This window comes from Lissotriton vulgaris, chromosome 1_1, assembly GCF_964263255.1.
Source record: "Lissotriton vulgaris chromosome 1_1, aLisVul1.2, whole genome shotgun sequence".
NCBI lineage: Eukaryota > Metazoa > Chordata > Amphibia > Caudata > Salamandridae > Lissotriton > Lissotriton vulgaris.
Window position 1 is genome coordinate 1,068,972,051 of NC_141685.1, and position 19,325 is coordinate 1,068,991,375.

The 19,325-nt window shown below is 46.0% G+C and overlaps 1 protein-coding gene across 2 annotated transcripts in view; it reads left to right on the plus strand.

Moving 5' to 3' along the window:
- The first annotated feature begins 11,781 nt into the window (after nt 1-11,781).
- The window catches only part of TMPRSS6 (transmembrane serine protease 6), a 259,562-nt gene continuing 252,018 nt past the window's right edge, over nt 11,782-19,325 (plus strand). The window contains exons 1-2 of one of the 2 annotated variants that reach the window (XM_086963148.1): nt 11,782-11,959; nt 12,665-12,797. In XM_086963148.1, the coding sequence (XP_086819274.1) occupies nt 11,918-11,959; nt 12,665-12,797 (175 nt within the window). In that variant the 5' untranslated portion in view covers nt 11,782-11,917. The remainder of the gene's footprint in view (nt 11,960-12,664; nt 12,798-19,325) is intronic. The other variant, XM_086963145.1, reaches the window with a different exon arrangement.

Here is a 19,325-nt window from a genome sequence, read left to right on the forward strand (position 1 = left end):
TGGGAAAAAAATTACCCTTATTGCAGTATGGTCTTGCTGGCTCCCTGGTGTTGGTACCCACGCATGCTTCTGTTTCCTGAGGAGTATTGGGGGGGATGTCAGGAAACCAGGTCGCCCTGTCCCTCTCGCAGTCACTCTGTTCTGCTGCTCAGTCACTCCTATAATGTCTGGCATCAGGGTAGGTGTCACCGGAGACCCTCACGGGCTGTGACCCCAACGGTTCTAGAGTTGTGTCTCTCCCAGTCGGCCTAGCATTAGGGTGACCAGTGTTTGAAAATCGTTTCAAGGGCCCCTGACCCAGGCCGGGCAGCTACAACATGCAGGAACAAAGAATCCTGCTAATAATCAGTATCAATTTCTTGAAAACACCCTCCAGGGACCGGGGCTCTTAACACAGAAGATGTAAGGATATTTGAAACAGGAGCTTGACCCACCTTTTTAAAAACCAAAACATTAAAAAAAGGCTTTGTTATTTACAATGCCAATAGCTCAAACTCGCGTAAATGCAGGACCTATTGCCTTGCAAATGCTTGTTTACCTAGCCATGTTGCAAGGTGCAGCACCATGTGTGGCCAAAAGGAGACCTCTTTTGGTCACATATGGTACTGCACCCTCAGATGATATGGTAAATCCGCCCTACCTATAATGCCTTGCATGCAAGACAGTACTACGAGTACACTCAAATAGCTATGTCCATATTTACAATTAGTAGCTTAGAAATGTGACAATAGAATTAGTACATTAATTTCGGATTAGGTTGTACTCCGTGTGGAGCTGATAAAGGGAAATGTATAGACGGTCTCATATAAATGTGAGATGTTCTAGTGAGTGAAGTAACTAGCTTTTTTTAAAAAATAGTGCCTTCAGGATGTAATTAAAACCTAGGGAGTAACAACACATGTAACTGTGGATGTCCTCATGCGAGGTTACAAGAAGAGACAAGGCGGTACTAAGGAGGGACTGCTAAGCTATTGACCAATGAAAAGCCACCATTTACAAAGGACAGTGACAGAAGCCAATTAAATAGATGGGCGGAAAGTGGGTGGAGCTTTATGCTTATATCCTGAATACAGCATGTCTCGAAGAGCCAGTGCAATCGCTGACTAGGGGAGACCTAAAAGATGAGGTTTTGCCTAAGTGAAAGTGTAAAAGGAAGTGGGCAAGGGATGCGAGGCAAATATGTTATTATTCTTTGTTGAAGTTTCAAGGTTTTCAAGCGTAAGCTGGGATGAAAAGGCAATCAGCAAGTTTGCTTTAATGTTTACGCTTTGACCAGTTTTGCAATGCTTGATGGAAATAGTTTAACTGCAGGATGAACATTTAAAAGATAAAACTAGAATTCTGCAGGTTTTTTTTAAATAAATTGTTTTACTGTTTGAAAAGCGCATTTAAATTGTACACAATATTTGGCAGACTATGGACCAACAAAAAAGTCTGTCTTTTGCTATAAAGGCTGTGATCCATGTAACACTGGGTGTGACTCACACCTGTGATCAAGACTTAAAATGAAAAGCCGAAACACGTGAGGAATGGCAAACTGCTTGCGCATCTCTTGTGTGAAAAAAAGCACTTGGGGCCTCATTTATGAAAAGTGACGCATCGCTGCGTGAAAACAGCAAAGCGTCACTTTTCACTGAGCCCTCCTTGCAACACCAATGATGTGTCATATTTACAGTATGACGCATCATGGCGCAAGGAGTTATAGATACGTCAGTATTTCTGATGTATCTGTATGGCGCAAAAGTGACACATTGCTGGAGTGTGTCACAAAAGTGACGCAACTCCAGCAATGTGTCCTTTCACATGGAGCAAGCCCCATGTGGAAGGGCCTGTGTCAGTCTTACGCCTGCTGTGAGGCAGGCGTAAGAAATTGGCGCATTTGTGTCCTAGAAGTGGCGCAGTGAAATCTTATAGATTTCACTGCGTCATTTCAATGACCCTTTCTTGCGTCAGAACGACCCCCCTGCATACATTATACCTGGCGTAGGTATAATGTAGCGCAGGAGTTTACAAAGTGACGCATCTACCTAGATGCGTCACTTTGTAAATATGGTGCAACAAGGCACATTTTTTACGCTGCTGGTGGGTCACAAAACGTGACGCACCGGTAGCGTAAAAGTGACGCGCGGCCTCATAAATGAGGCCCACGGAATCTGTATAACTCAGGGGTCAATGTTTTTCTTGTCAAGAAATGGATACTGATATATTACTGACTGGTGGTTGCCAGTAGGTACTTATAGTTAGGACCATGTTTCCATAGGTAAAGCATTTTTTGACTTGCCTGTAACATTGGCGCCGGTTGACGAAACTTCACGATTTTTTTCAAGTGTCAAGTTAGGTCTTGTTGTGCATGGAAAATTTTGGGGTGACCCTTCAAGCGGTAGGATGGGACAACAAAAAGGGCTGTCATAAAAAAAGTGTTATTTTCCATGTTTATTCTTATAGGATCTTTATACATATCTGCAGCCTGAACCTCTTTACAGAATTACACCGAATTGAGCAAAAAGGTAAATTTGATTTTGCAGATTGTGCTTTTTGTTATTTGATGTAAATCGGATCAGTTGTTGTTGAGACAATTAAGAAAATAGAGTTAGTGATATCTGTGGCTGCGACGACTTCACAAAAAATAATGAGCTTGTGCAAGGAAATGCAGAGCTCTGATTGGTTGACAACACTTCAACGAGGAAGTGTTGACAGCCAACTTGGGACTCGCTTCAGCTGAGTCCCCCCCCCCCCAACAAATTTTGAAAAGGGGGCAAGTTAGGAATACCCTGACCCTGACAGGCCCCAAAAATATTTTTAAAACATAAGTACTGCAAAATCACAATACTAGCAAATTTGCTGTAAAATTAAAGAAAAAAAACGACTCCTGCACTTGTTTTTACTTAACCCCCAGGTGGGGCAGGTCCCAGAGGCATGCCAATGAAATAGGAGGGGGGCGAATGGGACACCCTTCCTAGGGCTTATGAATGCTCCAGGGACCGCCAATTTCCCGGGGCATTGATTTTTAATTATGCGGGGAATGCCCAGGCGGCAACATCGCACATCAGGGACCGCCACCTCCTCGGGGCACTTAAGAATAAATATCCTGCGTGTGCCCTGGGGACTGCCTCCTCCGAGGAGCAAATCATACAAAGAATGCGGCGGCAGCCCTGGGAACGCCACCTCCCCAGGGCTAATCATAAAATGAATGGGGGGGGGGTCCGCATGGCCCCCCCCTCCCCGCAGCCCTGGGGACTGCCACCTCCCTGGGGCAATATATCAAAATAGGGGGTGGCAGGCAGCCCCGGGGACTGCCACCTTCCCAGGGCTGAAACACATTAATGTAGGGGGTCCACCACCTCCCCAGTGATAATTTGTACAATGGAGGGGGGAGCGTGGCCCACCTCGCTGTGCCATGTAAGCCCTGGGGACTGCCACCCCTCAGGGCCAGCTCCTGCTACCTCCTGAGGTGCCCACACTCAGGAGGTAGCTGTTTGCTTTTGCCTGGGGGGAGCTGACAGCAAAAGCAAACATAACTATGCTTTCTGCAAGCCAGAGCTGTCAAACAGCTCTAGCTTGCAAAAAGCAGAGTTTTCACCTGTTTCCTGTTTTCATCGGTTTCTCTGCACGCAAAATTGCGTGGAGAGAAACACGCCACGCAGCCTCCCTCCCCTAATAGTAAAGTTTTTTTAAAAGGCTGGGCCCCAGAGGATGGGGTCCTTGGGGCCGGAATCGGCCCAGGGAGGAAGGGTTGCACGGCCCCCTCACCCATTGCAAAAAGGCTGGACCCTGGGGGGTGGGGTCCCTGGGGCAGAAATCAGCCTGGGAGGAGGGCAGCGCGGCCTCCCTCACCATTGCAAACAGGCTGGGCCCCAGGATGGGGTTCCTGGGGACAAAATCGGCCTGGGGAGGGGGCTGCATGACCCCCTCCCCTAATAAAAGATAAAACGTATAAAAAGGGCGGGTCCTGGGGAAGGGTACCGCTCAGCCCACCCCAATTTAGAAATATGGTTTTCCATAATATTGAAAAACAAAATTGTGTTATGTATGCTAGTATTAGGGGTGGGCGGAATTTGCGTTATCGCGTTACGCAAATCTCTGCAAAATGGTAAAAAATCTCCGAACACGCAGAAATTCCGTGAACATGCGGAATTGCTTGTTCGGAATGCTTTTTTACTGTTCGCAATCGCTGTTTGCGTGCTCAGGGGGAAATATCTCGCAAACACGCATTTGAGAACGCGAGCAAGCAAACAATTTCGCGGCACGCAGAATTTTGGGCAATTTTGCGTTCTCCGCGGAATACGAAGTTATCCAAATTCTGCGAACAGAACGGAATTTACCACCCAGGCCTAGCTAGTATGTGTTAAAAGTATATATTATTTTTGTAATGTATGTTTAATTTTTTTTAAGTAATGAATTTTGCGTTATTTAATTTTTGTGTAATTTAATTCCATAGCGGGCTGTGGGTTTATAGGGGAATAGGGTGGGAAGTAATTTAATTATAGTAAATTAAATATTAATTTTTTGGAATTACACATTTTTTTAATTAAATTTTGCGTTTTAGTTCTGTAGCGGGTTGTGGGTGTATAGGGGAATAGGGTTGGAAGTAATTTAATTGTAATTAAATAAATATTTATTTTTATTTATATGTATTGATAATTAATTGATTGTTAATTAATTATTAATTGGTAATTAATTTGTATTAATTGGTAATTAATTTTAATTGTTTAATTGATAATTATGTTAATTGTATTAATTTATTATTTAGGGTGGGTTGTGGTCTATAGGGAATAGAGTGGGAAGTAATGTAATTATTATTAAATATTTATTGAAATTATTTTTGTGTATTGATAAATAATGTATTGTTAAATATTAATTGGTAATTTTTGTATTACTTATTACATTTTTGGTATTGAAAATTAATTGGTTGTTAGTTAATTATTAATAGGTAATTAATTTTTAATAAATAATATTTTAGGGTATTTATAATTTATTTATTTATTTCTTTTTGGCATTTGTACAGCGCTCTGTTACCCGTGGGTGTCCTGGCGCTAAGTATTACTCCTGAGATAGAGGCAAAACGGGAATCAATTGGTGAACAGCCATGTTTTTAAAGCTCTTCTAATGGCCAAGAGGTCCGTCATTTTTCGGAGGGGGAGAGGCAGGGTATTCCAAGCTTTGGCTGCGCCCAGCACAAAGCTTCTGCCTCCCCAGCGCGCTCTCCTAATGCGCGGCACTGTGATCAGCCCCAGGTCAGCTGATCTAAGGTTTCTAGTCGGACAATACCAGTGAAAGTACTGACAAAAGAATAAGGGTCCCTTGCCTTGTAAAGACTTAAATACTAGGCATAGTGCTTTAAAAAGAATTCTCTTTCGCATTGGGAGCCAGTGGAGCTTAGCCAGCTCCTGGGATATAGGCACACATTTTGGGATCCCCAATATGAGCCTAGCAGCCGCATTTTGTAGTACTTGCAGTTTATTGAGTACCCCCTGTTGGGCACCAAGAAAAAGACTGTTGCAATAATCCAGCCTTGCCATGACCAGCGTAGTGACCACTGTTTTTCTGTCGCTACCTGGAATGAATGGAAGGATCTTACGGATGGATTTGAGCAAATAGGCTATAGAGGAAGATAGTGCATTGACCTGGGGACGAAAGGTAAGTTGATCTTCGATAATTAATGGATTATTAAATATGTTGTGATTGGTAATTAAGTTTAATAAATTTTTAATTGGTATTGATAATTAATGTATTCCTATTTAAATATTAAATTATTTCTTTCCCTACTGTTACACTCACTGGAGTGGGAATAGTAATTTTTACCCCCACGCTATCCAACGCTTTCCCTACTGTTGCACTCACTGGAGTGGGAATAGTAATTTTTACTATCCAACAAATTCTCTACTTTTGTACTTGTTGGAGTGTGAATACTTTTTTTATTCCCTTAGCTATGTAATGTTTTTAATTTTGTTATATTTAATGTAGTGTAAATTATTAATTAACATAAAAAAGTATTACTTTAATTATTTAAATTATTATATATTATTTATTTTTATATTTAGGTAATAGGTTTATTTATATGTATATGTAAATATATTTTTAATAATGTTTTAAATATTTTATAATTAAGATTAATAAATATTTTATACTATTAACTAAATATATATGTTAAAAACGTATGTTTTTTTGTGAAATGTGAGCCTAACTATAATGTCCCTTCTGTAACCTTTTTTTTCATTGAATATATAAATAATATATATGCACTTGTATTTGTCTACTTCTATACGTTTTACATGTTTTAAATATATAATACACACATACAAACGATGTGTGCCACTCAGCCACGGCCCGTGGAGGGAGTTCCGGTGGGACAGAAAGGCGGGACTGGCAGGGTGGCGGGTGCTAAAACCCGGAATATGGATATTTGGGGGTAAGTAAGCAATTTAATAAATAAAACGAATTTCGTAGCGCGCCCTGCATCGCAAAATGCGCTACTCGCTTGCTACGCGTCTGACTGCTTGAATGTCCGTTGCACAGTGGGAGGAAGCGTAATGTTGTCACAAGGGCTCCTGCTTGTTATTCTAATATCCAGAATGCTGTCTCCATTCTCTTGGCGCTGCCTTTTTTTTTTTGTCTAACGTCAGCATCGCCCTTCGGCCCCTCGCAAGCATTTCCCGTGACAGATTCCCTGCTATATTGTGTATCACACTTCAAAAGGTTTGGTTTGCAGCTTTTAATTCGATGTTGGATTCTGATCCCATCTGCACAGAACGCCTCAACGGGGTCCTCCGCGGCTCTGGGAAGATGGCCTCTGCGTGATAAAAACCTTCCGTATCCATCACTTGTGCAACCAGGGCAGCTCTGGCGGCCTGCTGTACTTACCGTCTTTTATTACAATAATAGGCAATTAGCAGAGATACATTTATTTATATAATAATGAAGTCCCTCACTAGTCAAGGTCAAAAGCGCGCTTCCACGTTAAATACACTTATTGCTCACACATTTCAGTGCCAAGACGCCACGGCAATCGAGCGCTATACAAGCATATAAACATTGAGTGCGTAGCCCTTTGCCAAAAATTAACTGTGCGTCCTGAAATTTGTAATGCAAGGGATATGCGCCAGTTCATTTCCGTTGCTGCCAATGCAAATATGGCCACAACTGGTGTGCCTGCATGAATGTTTTTAAGAGGCTACTTTGTTTTAATTTGTTTTGAGTGAGATTATCCTCAATTTAAGCAATTAGATATGCATTGACCCCAAATTTTACAGGCAGTGAGCTCATTATTGGCGTGAGAAAATATGCAGCCATTTCTCAGAAAGATTTAATGCAAGCATCTTTCAAGAGCATGTGTGAGAGTGGTTTGCGTATTTTCTACACAGCAGCAAAACCATCAACGGGCAATGTAACACATCCAGGAATGACCAAATGCATGTTTTTTTAGGTCGAGCCTGGAGGCGGCGCGCACGTGCTGCTCGCTCTGCAAGGCATACAGTAGTCGAGTATGCTGTGGAATACTTGTCTACTCTCCTCCCATATTTTTCATTGGCTGGTGTCATTGTCCTTGGTAAATGCTGGCCTCCGATTGATAATGAGGCTTGTTAGTCCCTCCTTGTTACCGCCTAGTCGCCGTTTGTTACCTCCCATGAGGACTGGATCTTTTACTTGTGGCATTATACGGTCTCCTTCATAAGTTGGTAAGCACTTTTTTTATGATCTTTCCTATTCCACCCACGACATCTCAGCAGGTCCTCTGGGTTTACTAATGTGTTTATTTAAATTATACTGTAACTCTAGCGGCAGAGCTTAATTATTTATTTACTTACCGCTGGCCGCTTTCCTAATGTTTTTTTTTTAATTATAGTGCTTCCGCTTTAACTATAGCGGACAAGCTTATTTATTTATTTTATTAATACTGCTGGCCGCTTTCCTTTCGGCCGAGCAAGGGTGTGGCACGTTATAACATTTGCAATGTTATAGGACTCACATTTATGCACGTTCATTCTATTGTAATGACAATACTGTTTATGTTTTAAAAAACAAAACATAAATAAATGGCATTGTCATTTACAATGCCAATAGCTCAAACTCGCATAAATGCGAGACCTATTGCATTGCAAATGCTTGTTTTACTAGTTTATTGGCTCACTTCATTCAGCAGTCCCCGCAGCAGAGGTACCACATCCTTCATAGGCAGCCAACGTGGACCCGCAGCACGCATCTGGCGTGCTCCCTCTTCCACGAGGAGACAGGCTGGCTGGATGTTCCCCCCAACTCAGGCCGCGACTGCAACTGAGGCCACTGCCCAGAGTTCTGTGTGGGCGTGCAGGGCTCTGGTTAAGACACAGACCTCCTGCTGCCGATGAGCCTGTTTCTGTGCTTTGGGTGATATAGGTTTTTGGGCTGTGGGGTCAAAGGTCACAGTCAGCTTTAGTACAACCTCTTAGCAGTGCAACCGTCTCCATGGACCCTGATTGCTGATGCAGCAGCACAGTACCCTTGGGCACACTTTGTTGATGCAGCAGCACAGTCCGCTCAGACACACTCTATTGTCTGGGAAGTCAGCCTCATCTTCATCTTGTGCACAGTATTCGGCCAGTGGCTTCTAAAGTGAAACCCGCAGGCCTCTATTACTCTGGTTCACTCATCCATTCAGTGCATCTGCCACATGCACCATATACACACACAAGCATATGATGCACTTGGGGATGTGTGTACTGGAGTCTGGGTTAGTGCATAGAATCTGAACTTTACACGAGTGGGCCAGTAGGCCCGCTCTTCACTGACAAAGATAAAAAGGTCTGGTCACAAAACATGGTACGCTGCCACCACTGTTCTACAGGCTAAACCCATAAGTGGGACAGAAGTCCACAGTCAAAGGAGAGCACACTTGAAGCGCCCTTCGGGGTCACAGGACCAGTGCTTCAAATGGGCCAGTACTCTCGGTACTGAGTACCAGCACTTTTTTTTTTGAGGAGTAGAGTACCGGCACCTCTCAAGAGAAATGCAATACTTTTAATTGGAGAGTACCGGCACTTTTCAGAAACAAGCAGGTAAGGGTGAGGTCAAAATCCAAACCATCATATCAGATAATCACAGTGGACACTCAGTGTAGGGGACTGACAGTACACCTTGCAGAAGAAATTCCTGCCCCAGCAATATCCAACAGAGACAGCCAGCACAGTCCTCGCTTATTGCAGGACCCTACATCCATCATAAGAGAGTATTACTACTTAACACAACTAAAACTGCATGTCCTATCAGAGACACCCACTGCATTACTTACCTTTAGAAAGACAATACATGTCTACACTCATCACAGGAAACAACCTCTCTGGGCCTCACCTGATGGAGGATATCACCTCCCATGCCAGATGCAACAACTCAACCCCACCACCAGTAGACAGCAGAACTCCCTGAAGAAACAACATTACCCGGGAGAGACAGCCTCTACAGTGGTCAACCATAAGTGGTCCTGTCCTTCGAGTGGGGCTAAATTGGTGGCCTCAGCTGATCGGCGAGGAACGGAACTGACTGCATCCGTGGTTGACTCCTCTGAAGCAGAGGTGGTTTGTAGGCAGAGAAAGGCTGGTTAAATCTCCCGGGTATTGGAGGCTCGCGCGAGGCTGCCTGCACCTGCTCCCCACCTGCTGTCATGGGTGACCAGATCCCATGAGCCTTTCAAAGGGAGCCCTATCGTCTTGCTACAAACAGATATTCGGCTGTAACTGGTTACGCTTCTCTGGGGTCGGATGAAAGTACGTATCCGGTAGCGCTGGGTGGGATGCAGAGACGACTGGGTCGCCCTCAAGACAACGTAGGTTCGTGGTTTATACTGAGCAGGGTGTTGAGTACGTCGCCAGACGACCTCTTTGGGTCTTGTACGCATGCGCGAGCAGTGCGTGTCGCATATTCCTATTCCTAGGGTTGCACTAGGTTCAGTGCGCTTCCGATGGTAATCTGTGGTGCAGGAGTCCAGAGCTGCGTTCAAATACAAGAGGGTGACGAAAGGGTTACCTTGCGTTTTAATGCTTAAGATGGAGTTGACTTCACCTTGTGCGATTCTGACGGAGTTCGGACTTTTTATTGACGTTTAACAGTGTGGAGTTTATTGATTTTGGTGTTTTATAGAGTGAGCGCGTCCCCTTTCATTTATTTCAGAGCGCTGTGTGCAGTTCAATAGCTGATGGAGTCGGTTTAGCGTGAACTTAGAAGCTTATGCTTGAGTTGATTTACTACAAGAAATTGTGATGTTAAGTTGATATGTCGATTTGCAGAGCGCGCTATCGGTTGTGTGTAGACATTTGAGTCAGTGAAGGGTTTATTTAAGTATTTACTCATGTTGGCGTGTTAAGAAGAAGCGCTGTTTGTCTCTTTACGTTACTTCAGGGCGATAGGTTCAGTTTACAAGCTGTTGAAGGTGACCTAGTTTGATCTTAGAAGGTTAGAGGGTTTATGCTTGAGTTGAGTTACTATGAGCGATTCCAGTGGGGCGTGGTTGTGTAGAGGCTTTTACGACAGCATTGGGACCAGTGTACTATGTGACCTTGATCAGTTTTACTTGAATTTATCAGTGTATGACCTGGTTGTGAGGAAGTGGGGTTCTAAATTACAATGGAGTTAGATTATGTGTAAACATCTATAATGGTGTTGGGTTTATGTGTTTAGGTATGATTTTTTTTTATATATACATATATAAAGCATTTCATCTTTTGGTTACCTCGGAGCGCTGAGTCAGTTTACAATCTGGTGGATGTGGGAATAGCCCGAATTTACAAGCGTATGCTTGAGTATTTGTCTGTTATATGCAGTTTTGACAAAGCTTGGCTTTAAATTGACTTTTTCCCAACATTGCGTTGAGTTTACAAGCTGTCAATGAAGAGGCTGACTTGAGTTTAGAAGCTGGCCGTGGGGTTGGGTTAAGATCAGTAGATTGTGACAGGGTTAGATTAAGTATAAATGACTCGTGGGAAGTTGGTTGTGTATAAATATGTAGGTGGTGCTGGCTCCATTTCAGGTGGTAACAATGGCGTGGTTGAGTCCAATGTTGGAGCTTATTATAAAGTAGGCCTTTACTATTGGTAACTGGGGTCACGTTTTGAAGTTTATAACAGAGCTGGGTTTGATACAAGGGTTTCCAGTGGATGTGTATTGACATGTCTGATGGCATTGAGTTCAAATGTGCACTTTTAGGAATGCTTTGGGTTTAGTACAGGTCCCAGTCACCTACTGGTTTCACCGCTAGAGCTCATAGAAGTGTTGAATCGGGTACACAGTTAGCGGTGCATTGGCTAGAGTAATTAATTCGTTAATTAATGGCTGTGTACAGTACACAAAGTGAGGGCAAAGTTGGATTGAGTCAACGTGCACATAAGGCAGCGGACTGGGTTTGTAGGCCTAAAACGGCGTCCAGTTAAGCCTACGCACTTAGTTGCGATTGTGTTGAGTGCACACATTTGCAGATAGCACTGGGTTGATCTAGGGGTATGCAGAGAGAGTGATGTGTATAAACTCGCAAGGCGGCTTTGTGTTATGTTTAGGTGTTTACGTCGAGCACAAGCAGGTGTGGCAACGTCGATTTGCGTCTAGGCGCTTAAGGGTGATTGTGTTGAGTACACACTTCAGACAGAGTGGAGCTGTGTCTATGGTAGGCATTCCCACACCAACTCTAGCCGGACTGAAGTTCGTTGACGCTTCCTGGCCCCTGGCCCGGCTAAAAGGCAGAGAGCGGGGTCAGGTATCGACCCGGGTGGGGGAGGGCAGGCCTTGAGCCGCTGCAAACATGCCTGCACCAGGGCCATGCCCGCACAGATGATGGGAGGCCAAGTTACAAAGGTAGCTTCTGCCGGAAGAAAGAGGTCGCATCGACCCCGAGCCACACGGAACACCATGGGGCCCGTCCACTGATCGGAAGCAACGCCGCCGACACCCGCAGAGCATGGATCCCGGAGTGAGACCCCCGGGCCGTGGAGGCGGGAGGGTGAGTACCGCAGTGCCACATACCGTACGGGGTAATACTGGGAATCCGACCAGGGGCACATGGTGGCAGACACAAAGGAGCACAGGATCTGGGCAGAGGACGAGCTCGAAGGCAGGAGGGGTCCAGGCCTAGGCATGTACAGGAGGCGCTCAGGGCCCCGGTACAGAAGGAACTCAGGGCCCAGGTACTGAGGTACAGGAGGAGCTCAGGGCCCCGGTACAGGAGGTGCTCAGGGCCCCTGTACAGGAGGAGCCCAGGGCCCCGGTACAGAAACAGGAGACGCTCAGGGCCCCGGTACAAGAGGAGCTATGCTCTCAGGGACACGAAAAGCAGCGCGCAGGCACAGGAGCAGTGAAGTGTCAGTCATAGGAGGAGTCCAGCGCCCACGCACACAAAGAGTTACTGTCCGGTGCAAGCCAAGTATAGGAGAATTTCTAGTCCCAAGCACAGGAGGACACCTGGACCGTGGGGGGGGGGGGCTAAAGTAAATAGAGGAGATGCGTGCCAGCTAAGGGAGAGCACGGGGTCCCTGCTGGGTCCCTGCTTTAAATCGGCTGGCGCTATCTCCTACACTACAGGATAGTCTCATACAGGATAAACTTAAGCACGGGAGGGTCTGAGGAGCTCAGTGGTCAGGAACCGGAGGAAGAGGGAGCTCAGTGCCCCTGACAGTCGGTGATTAATGGCCCTTTTCCTGCCCTTCAGACAGGTGCCGAGGAGCTGCACGTGCCGGGCGGGAAGGAGGAGAAGAAGGCGGCACGAGACCTCCTCCGCTTCGGCCCCGTGGTGGTCGCGCTGCTGCTGGCCGGAGCCGGGACCCTGGTGTGGTACTTTCTGTGTAAGTTTTCTCCGTCTGGCGTGGGCGAGGTGGGGGCAATGGGGCAGTGTCACCCTGTGGACCAAAATGAATGGAGGGAGTTGGGGGCGGGAGGTACCTCTGTTGATGAATGATTAAAATGGCTGAATCAACAGATTGACAAGGTAGATGGGAGTGAGGACATTGCAGACAGAGGAGGGCGGAGTGGAGTGTTGGGAGGAGCATGAGAGGGGTCAGAGAAACAGATGAACGGGAGGTGGAGAGATGAGTCTGGCGATAGTGTTTGGCGAAACACTCCCGTTTTTTAGGTCTCACTAGAAGCAGTTTAAACACTCTCGCCACAATCATAAATAACAAAAAATGTCAAAACCAATAGTTCTAACCTTGGCTATTTTGCAGTTTTTATTTTGTTTATGCAAACATGCAATATGCAAAAATGGCGGCACACACAGTATAACAAGCTTTTGCAATGCAGCAGGTCTCGCATTTACGCGAATTTAAGCTATTGCATTGTAAATGACAATGCGTTTTATTTGTTTAAAAAACCGAAACATAAATAAAAGAAGTTGTAATTTACAATGCCAATAGCGCAAACTCGCGTAAATGTGAGACCTGTTGCATTGCAAATGCTTGTTTCTCTACCCTCCATTGTATCGAATAAGGTGGACATGTGGCCTCCAACTTTATAAATTAATATGTGAGGATTGTACCCCTGCTAAATTCTCCCTGTGCAATAAATGCCCGAGTTACTTCAGTAACAAAGGTATTACTCCTCCCTCTTAAGACACTTAGAGCAAGATTGGGTCCCTCCTGTTCTATGTATACGCATCCATTCGTTGCTACAAACTAAATTCTTAATTATTCACTCACTCTACTGGATAATTAATAAACTTTCTAAACTCAAGCTGAAAGATACTGACACTTGCTGGTCATGCGGAATAGCGTGTGGTAACTCGGAACATATGTTCTTTTCATGTCCTTACCTCACCTCATACGGGTATGACATCACAACCCAAATAAGAAAAATCTTTGGAATAACACTGTTGGATTTTCCAACTATCGTGATCAGACCACATGCAGCTGGGAATCCACCCCTGCTTACAAACAACAATTTAATTCTCTTTGATTTGTTGACCACAGTTGCGCTTAAAGTTATCCCACTTGATTGGAAAGACTTCAAAACTGTTTCTTTTCATACTTGGTGGGATTGGGTCACACACCTTAGAAGTGCACACATGGCCCAATCTCACCACTGTAGCATCCCAACCCTGTCTTGGCGCACTTGGGAATCCTTAGACTCCTTCAGTAATCAGACGTAGTAGCGGACTCTTGGCTTCCCTTTGCGCCCATTGCCCGACATCATGGGTGGACGAAGTCGTGATTTTGGCCCTAGCAACCTATTACTCGGCTATCTTTCTTTTTTGCGCTGTACCCTCTTGGATACCCTTTTCATACTTTCTCTCTTACGCTGTTCCACTGTCTACTTCACGCCCCATTGAATCCCACTGCACATTTTTTGTTTCCTTTATCTCCAAGCACAATTCTGTGATTTTGAAGATTTCCTTGAGTATTGACTACTAGAGGACGCGAAACGGATGAATAAACATTTGCTTTTGATCTTACCTGTAGTATATGGCTTGACTTTACAGTCATTAAGAGTTGTTTACTAAGATGTCACCATATAACTGTTACCTCATAACATTATGTTTAATGTCATATCAATCTGCATGAACACCGGATCAAGTCAAGTCAAGTTAGAATTTGTATAGCGCACTACTCACCCAGAGGGTCTCAAGGCGCTTGAGAGAGGGGGGGGGGGTGAGCGTTACTTATGGAATATCCAAGTTTTGAGTTGTTTTCTGAAGAAAAGGTGGTTCTGTGTAAGGCGGAGGTGGGTGGGGAGAGAGTTCCAGGTCTTGGCCGCTAAGTAGGAGAAGGATCTTCCTCCCATGGTGGATCTTTGGATGCGTGGAATCGCGGCGAGGGCTTGATTGGACGATCGTAGTTGGCGGGTGGGGGTGTAGAAGGTCAGGCGCGTGTTGAGGTATTTGGGTCCTAGGTCGTAGAGGGCTTTGTGTGCGTGGGTGAGTAGACGGAACGTTATTCTCTTGTTGACAGGGAGCCAGTGGAGGTCTTTCAGGTGACCGGATATGTGAGCTTGGCGGGGGATGTCTAGGATAAGTCTGGCTGAGGCGTTCTGAATGCGTTGGAGTTTTTTCTGTAATTTGGCTGTTGTTCCGGCGTAAAGGGTGTTTCCGTAGTCCAGTCGGCTTGTGACAAGTGCTTGGGTGACCGTCTTTCTTGTTTCGGTGGGGATCCAGCGGAAGATTTTTTTGAGCATACGTAGGATGTTAAAGCATGATGATGAGATGGCGTTGACTTGTCTGGTCATCGAGAGGGAGGAGTCCAGGATGAAGCCCAGGTTACGTGCGTGGTCCGTTGGTTTGGGTGCGATGCCCAGGGCCGGTGGCCACCATGAGTCGTCCCAAGCGGAGGGGGATGATCCTAAGATGAGGACTTCCGTTTTGTCTGAATTCAGTTTTAAACGGCTGTTCTTCATCCACTCTGCTACTTCTTGCATCCCTTCGTGTAGGTTGGTTTTGGCGGTGTTTGGGTCTTTGGTGAGGGAGAGGATCAGCTGGGTGTCGTCTGCGTAGGAGATGATGTTGAGGTTGTGTTGGCGCGCGATGGATGCAAGGGGACTCATGTATACGTTGAAGAGGGTGGGGCTGAGTGAAGATCCTTGTGGTACGCCGCAGATGACTTCAGTGGCCTCCGATCTGAAAGGGGGGAGGCGGACTTTCTGGGTTCTTCCGGCGAGGAATGAGATGATCCAGCCCAGTGCTTTTCCTTGTATCCCGACGTTGCTGAGGCGTTGTATCAGGGTGCTATGGCAGACTGTGTCGAAGGATGCGGAGAGGTGCAGTAGGATGAGGGCAGCTGTTTCTCCGTTGTCAAGTAGTGTTCGAATGTCGTCTGTGGCTGCGATGAGGGCGGTCTCGGTGCTGTGTTTGGCTCGGAAGCCGGACTGTGATGGGTCGAGGGAGCCGTTAGATTCGAGGAAGGCGGCGAGCTGCTTGTTGACGGTTTTCTCAATGACTTTGGCAGGGATTGGGAGGAGCGAAATGGGGCGGTAGTTCTTAAGTTCGGTGGGGTCTGCTGTGGGTTTCTTCAGGAGAGCGCTGAGTTCGGCATGTTTCCAGCTTTCCGGGAAGGTAGCAGTGTTGAGGGAGCAGTTGATGACATCTCGGAGATGGGGTGCGATGATGGAGTCTGCTTTGTTGAAGATGTGGTGGGGACATGGGTCGGTTGGCGATCCGGAGTGGATGGTGTTCATCAAGCGGATGGTGTCTTCAGTGCTGATTGGGTTCCAGGTGCAAAGGATGTCGGAGGGGGGCTTTGGTTTGGAGGTGAGGGGGGTAGACTGGTCGCCAAAGCTGTTATGTATGTCAGCGATTTTGTTGTGGAAGAACGAGGCTAGAGAGTCGCAGAGGTCTTGAGATGGAGTGATGTCGGCGGTGGGATTGGTAAATTCTTTGACGATGTTGAATAGTTCCTTGCTGTTGTGGGCATTGTTGTCGAGTCGATCCTTAAATGCCGATTTCTTGGTGGATCGGATCAGCTGGTGGTGTTTGCGGGTGGCGTTCTTGAAGGTGGTCATGTTGTCAGTGGTTGGGTTTTTTCGCCAGGCTTTCTCGAGGGTGTGTCAGATCTTTTTGGATTCCTTAAGGTCATCATTGAACCAGGGGGCTTTTTTGCTACCTTGCTTGGTTAGATGGTTTTTCAAGGGTGCTAATTACTCTGCGCAGTGAGTGATCCATTGTGTCAGGTTGATGGCTGTTTGATTTGGGTCCAATGATTTGGCGGGAGGGTTTTGGTAAAGCGATGTGAAGAGCTGGTCGGTGGTAATTTTGTTCCAGTTTCTGCGGGGGATTGGTTGTGGGTAGTGGTGGGTCGTGTTTTTTTGTAGTTGAAGTGAACGCAGCTGTGGTCCATACAATGGAGTCCTGTGGTGTGATTGAAGGAGATGTACTTGCTGGAGGAGAAGATAGGGTCGAGCGTGTGTCCGGCGTAGTGGGTGGGGGTGTTTACCAGTTGTTTGAGTCCGAGATTGGCGAGGTTGTCTAGAAGGGTGGTGGTTTTGCCCTCGTTGTTCTTTTCTAGGTGGAAGTTGAGGTCTCCTAGTAGAATGTAGTCCTCGGAGGGGAGGGCGTGTGGGGTGATGAAGTCTGCGATATCTTCGCTGAATTGTGTGCGGGGTCCTAGGGGTCTGTAGATGAGGGTGCCTCTGAGTGTGGTCTTAGGGTCGGTGTGAGTCTGGAAGTGAAGGTGTTCGGCGGTTGCGAGGTTGTCGTCGGAACTGGTCGTGATGCGGATGGTGTTTTTATGGACGATGGCGATGCCTCCTCCTGTTTGGTTGGTGCGGTCCTTTCGGATGATCTTGTAGCTGTCCGGGATGGCTATGGCGATGTCGGGCGCTGATGAGGCGTTCATCCAGGTTTCTGTGAGAAAGGCGACGTCCGGCGATGCGGTGTCTAGTAAGTTCCATAGTTCAGTGGCGTGTTTGTGGACCGAGCGGGTGTTGAGCAGGATGCACTTCAGGTGGTTAGTGTCGGAGTTCTGTTTGGCGTTTGTGGATTTGGTGTGGGTCCTGATGCAGTCTAGCTTGCAGGAGTGGCAGGTGAAGGGTCCATGGGTGTGTCCTGGGGCGGCTTGGTAGCAGTCTGGGAGACGTCCTGTGTTGAGTGCAGAGAGGGTTGCGGCGTCGTACGTTATGCGGGTGGAGTGGATTGTGCGGGGACCAGGGGGTCTGGCGCTGGGTGCCGTCCGGACACGGACGGGCGTAGACGGGCTTACCTTTCGCGCGCCTTGCGGCGCGCATAGGGCGCGTCCGCTGTGCGTGGAAGCTGCGCGCAAATGCATCTGTCATAAGTGGAGAGTGGAGGGGGGCGGAGCGAGGGAGGAGCAGCTGGGAGGCGGGAGCGGGGTGGAGAGACGGGCTAGGAGGCACAACAACAAGATGGCAGCAAAAACAAAAGTGAAACAGGACGAGATTGGGGCACAGTCTGGGATGTCGCTAAGATATGGGCAGAGGCACCGGCACAATCAGGCACAAATGATTACAAAAGCAGTGCGAGCAATGCAATATAGCGCTACAATATCAGTCAGCCACAAACAATAATACAAGCAATGAGGGCAATGCAATATAGCGCTACGATACCAGTCAGCCACAAATGATAATACAGGCAATGAGGGCAATGCGCAAATTGGTTAATGGCAGCAATGAGCACAATAGCGCTACGATACCAAATGACCAGGGAGCGTGTGGGGAGCGACCGCTTCTGAACGAGTCAGGACGGTCAACAATTACGGATAACAATTGTTTTTACTCTAATGTTCTTGGGGAGCTCTTTCCTTTTACTGACCTGTTTAAAATGATCAATAAAGCTTTTGGAAGCGCAAAAAAACTGAAAGTTAACTTGCGTTTTCTGGACCTACCGATTATATTGGCTATCAGAGCGATTACTATGAGATGGCATTCCCAGAGGAACCCCCCACGACACATTTGGCGTGAGGAGGTGGTTAGATGGGGTAGTGCTGAAAGTGCGGCGCTCAGAAAGGGAGGTGACGCGAGGACTGAGAAAATGTCCCATCACCTTGGACTGGGACACTATGCTAGAAGAATTTACACAAATAGACAACCCACTTAAATTTGTTGACCCCACCTTATAAAATACTACAAGAATGAAGGCATCGTTAGTGGCAGCTAAATCAAATTACACAGAATGGTCCAAGGTACATGGGAAATACAGGTCAGAGACCATTGATAACTCAAGGTGGTGATACGGAATAGAAGACAGAACGCAGACGGACCAGGAAAGGGAGGGGGAGGGGAGAGGGTATTTGCTACAGGCTAGGGCTTGAAAGTACAGATGCAAGACAAGGCTCCTTTAAGACATTAGTAAATATTGTGGACAAATCCATATGTTCCTTTTATTCAAAATATATATTTCATGATGTGTAATGCTGGATACAATGATTTGAAGTTTGTAAACTTAATTAAGGAGCAGGACGGGATAATGACCAACAAAAATGAAAATGCCACTGATATTTGAAATGATGTATTGTATTTTGACTGAAGGCTCAATAAAGTTTGTTATAAAAAAAAGAAAGCTATTGGAACAAAAAAAAGTACAGAAAATTCCTTGGCAAGGAGGAAACAAATTCTACCGTGGTCTCAAATGGAGCGCGACTGGTGTTAGAAATGACCTATCGATTTACAGTGACAATAGCTACTTCTGCTCGAACTTTAATTGCGTTCTTTGTAAATCTACACCAATGAACAAGCTTTGGGTAAAAAGATGTCTTGCATTAGTGAAGAAGTTCATTCAATTAGGGTGCCTCTCCTAATCTGAAATAAAAATACGAGCATGTATTCTGCTGTGGAATTCCATAAGGTGAACTAAAATCCAGATGAATAATAATCAAACACCATTAAAGAGCATATACGATATGTTCTTAGTGTATAAATGTATGCTACAGAGTCTG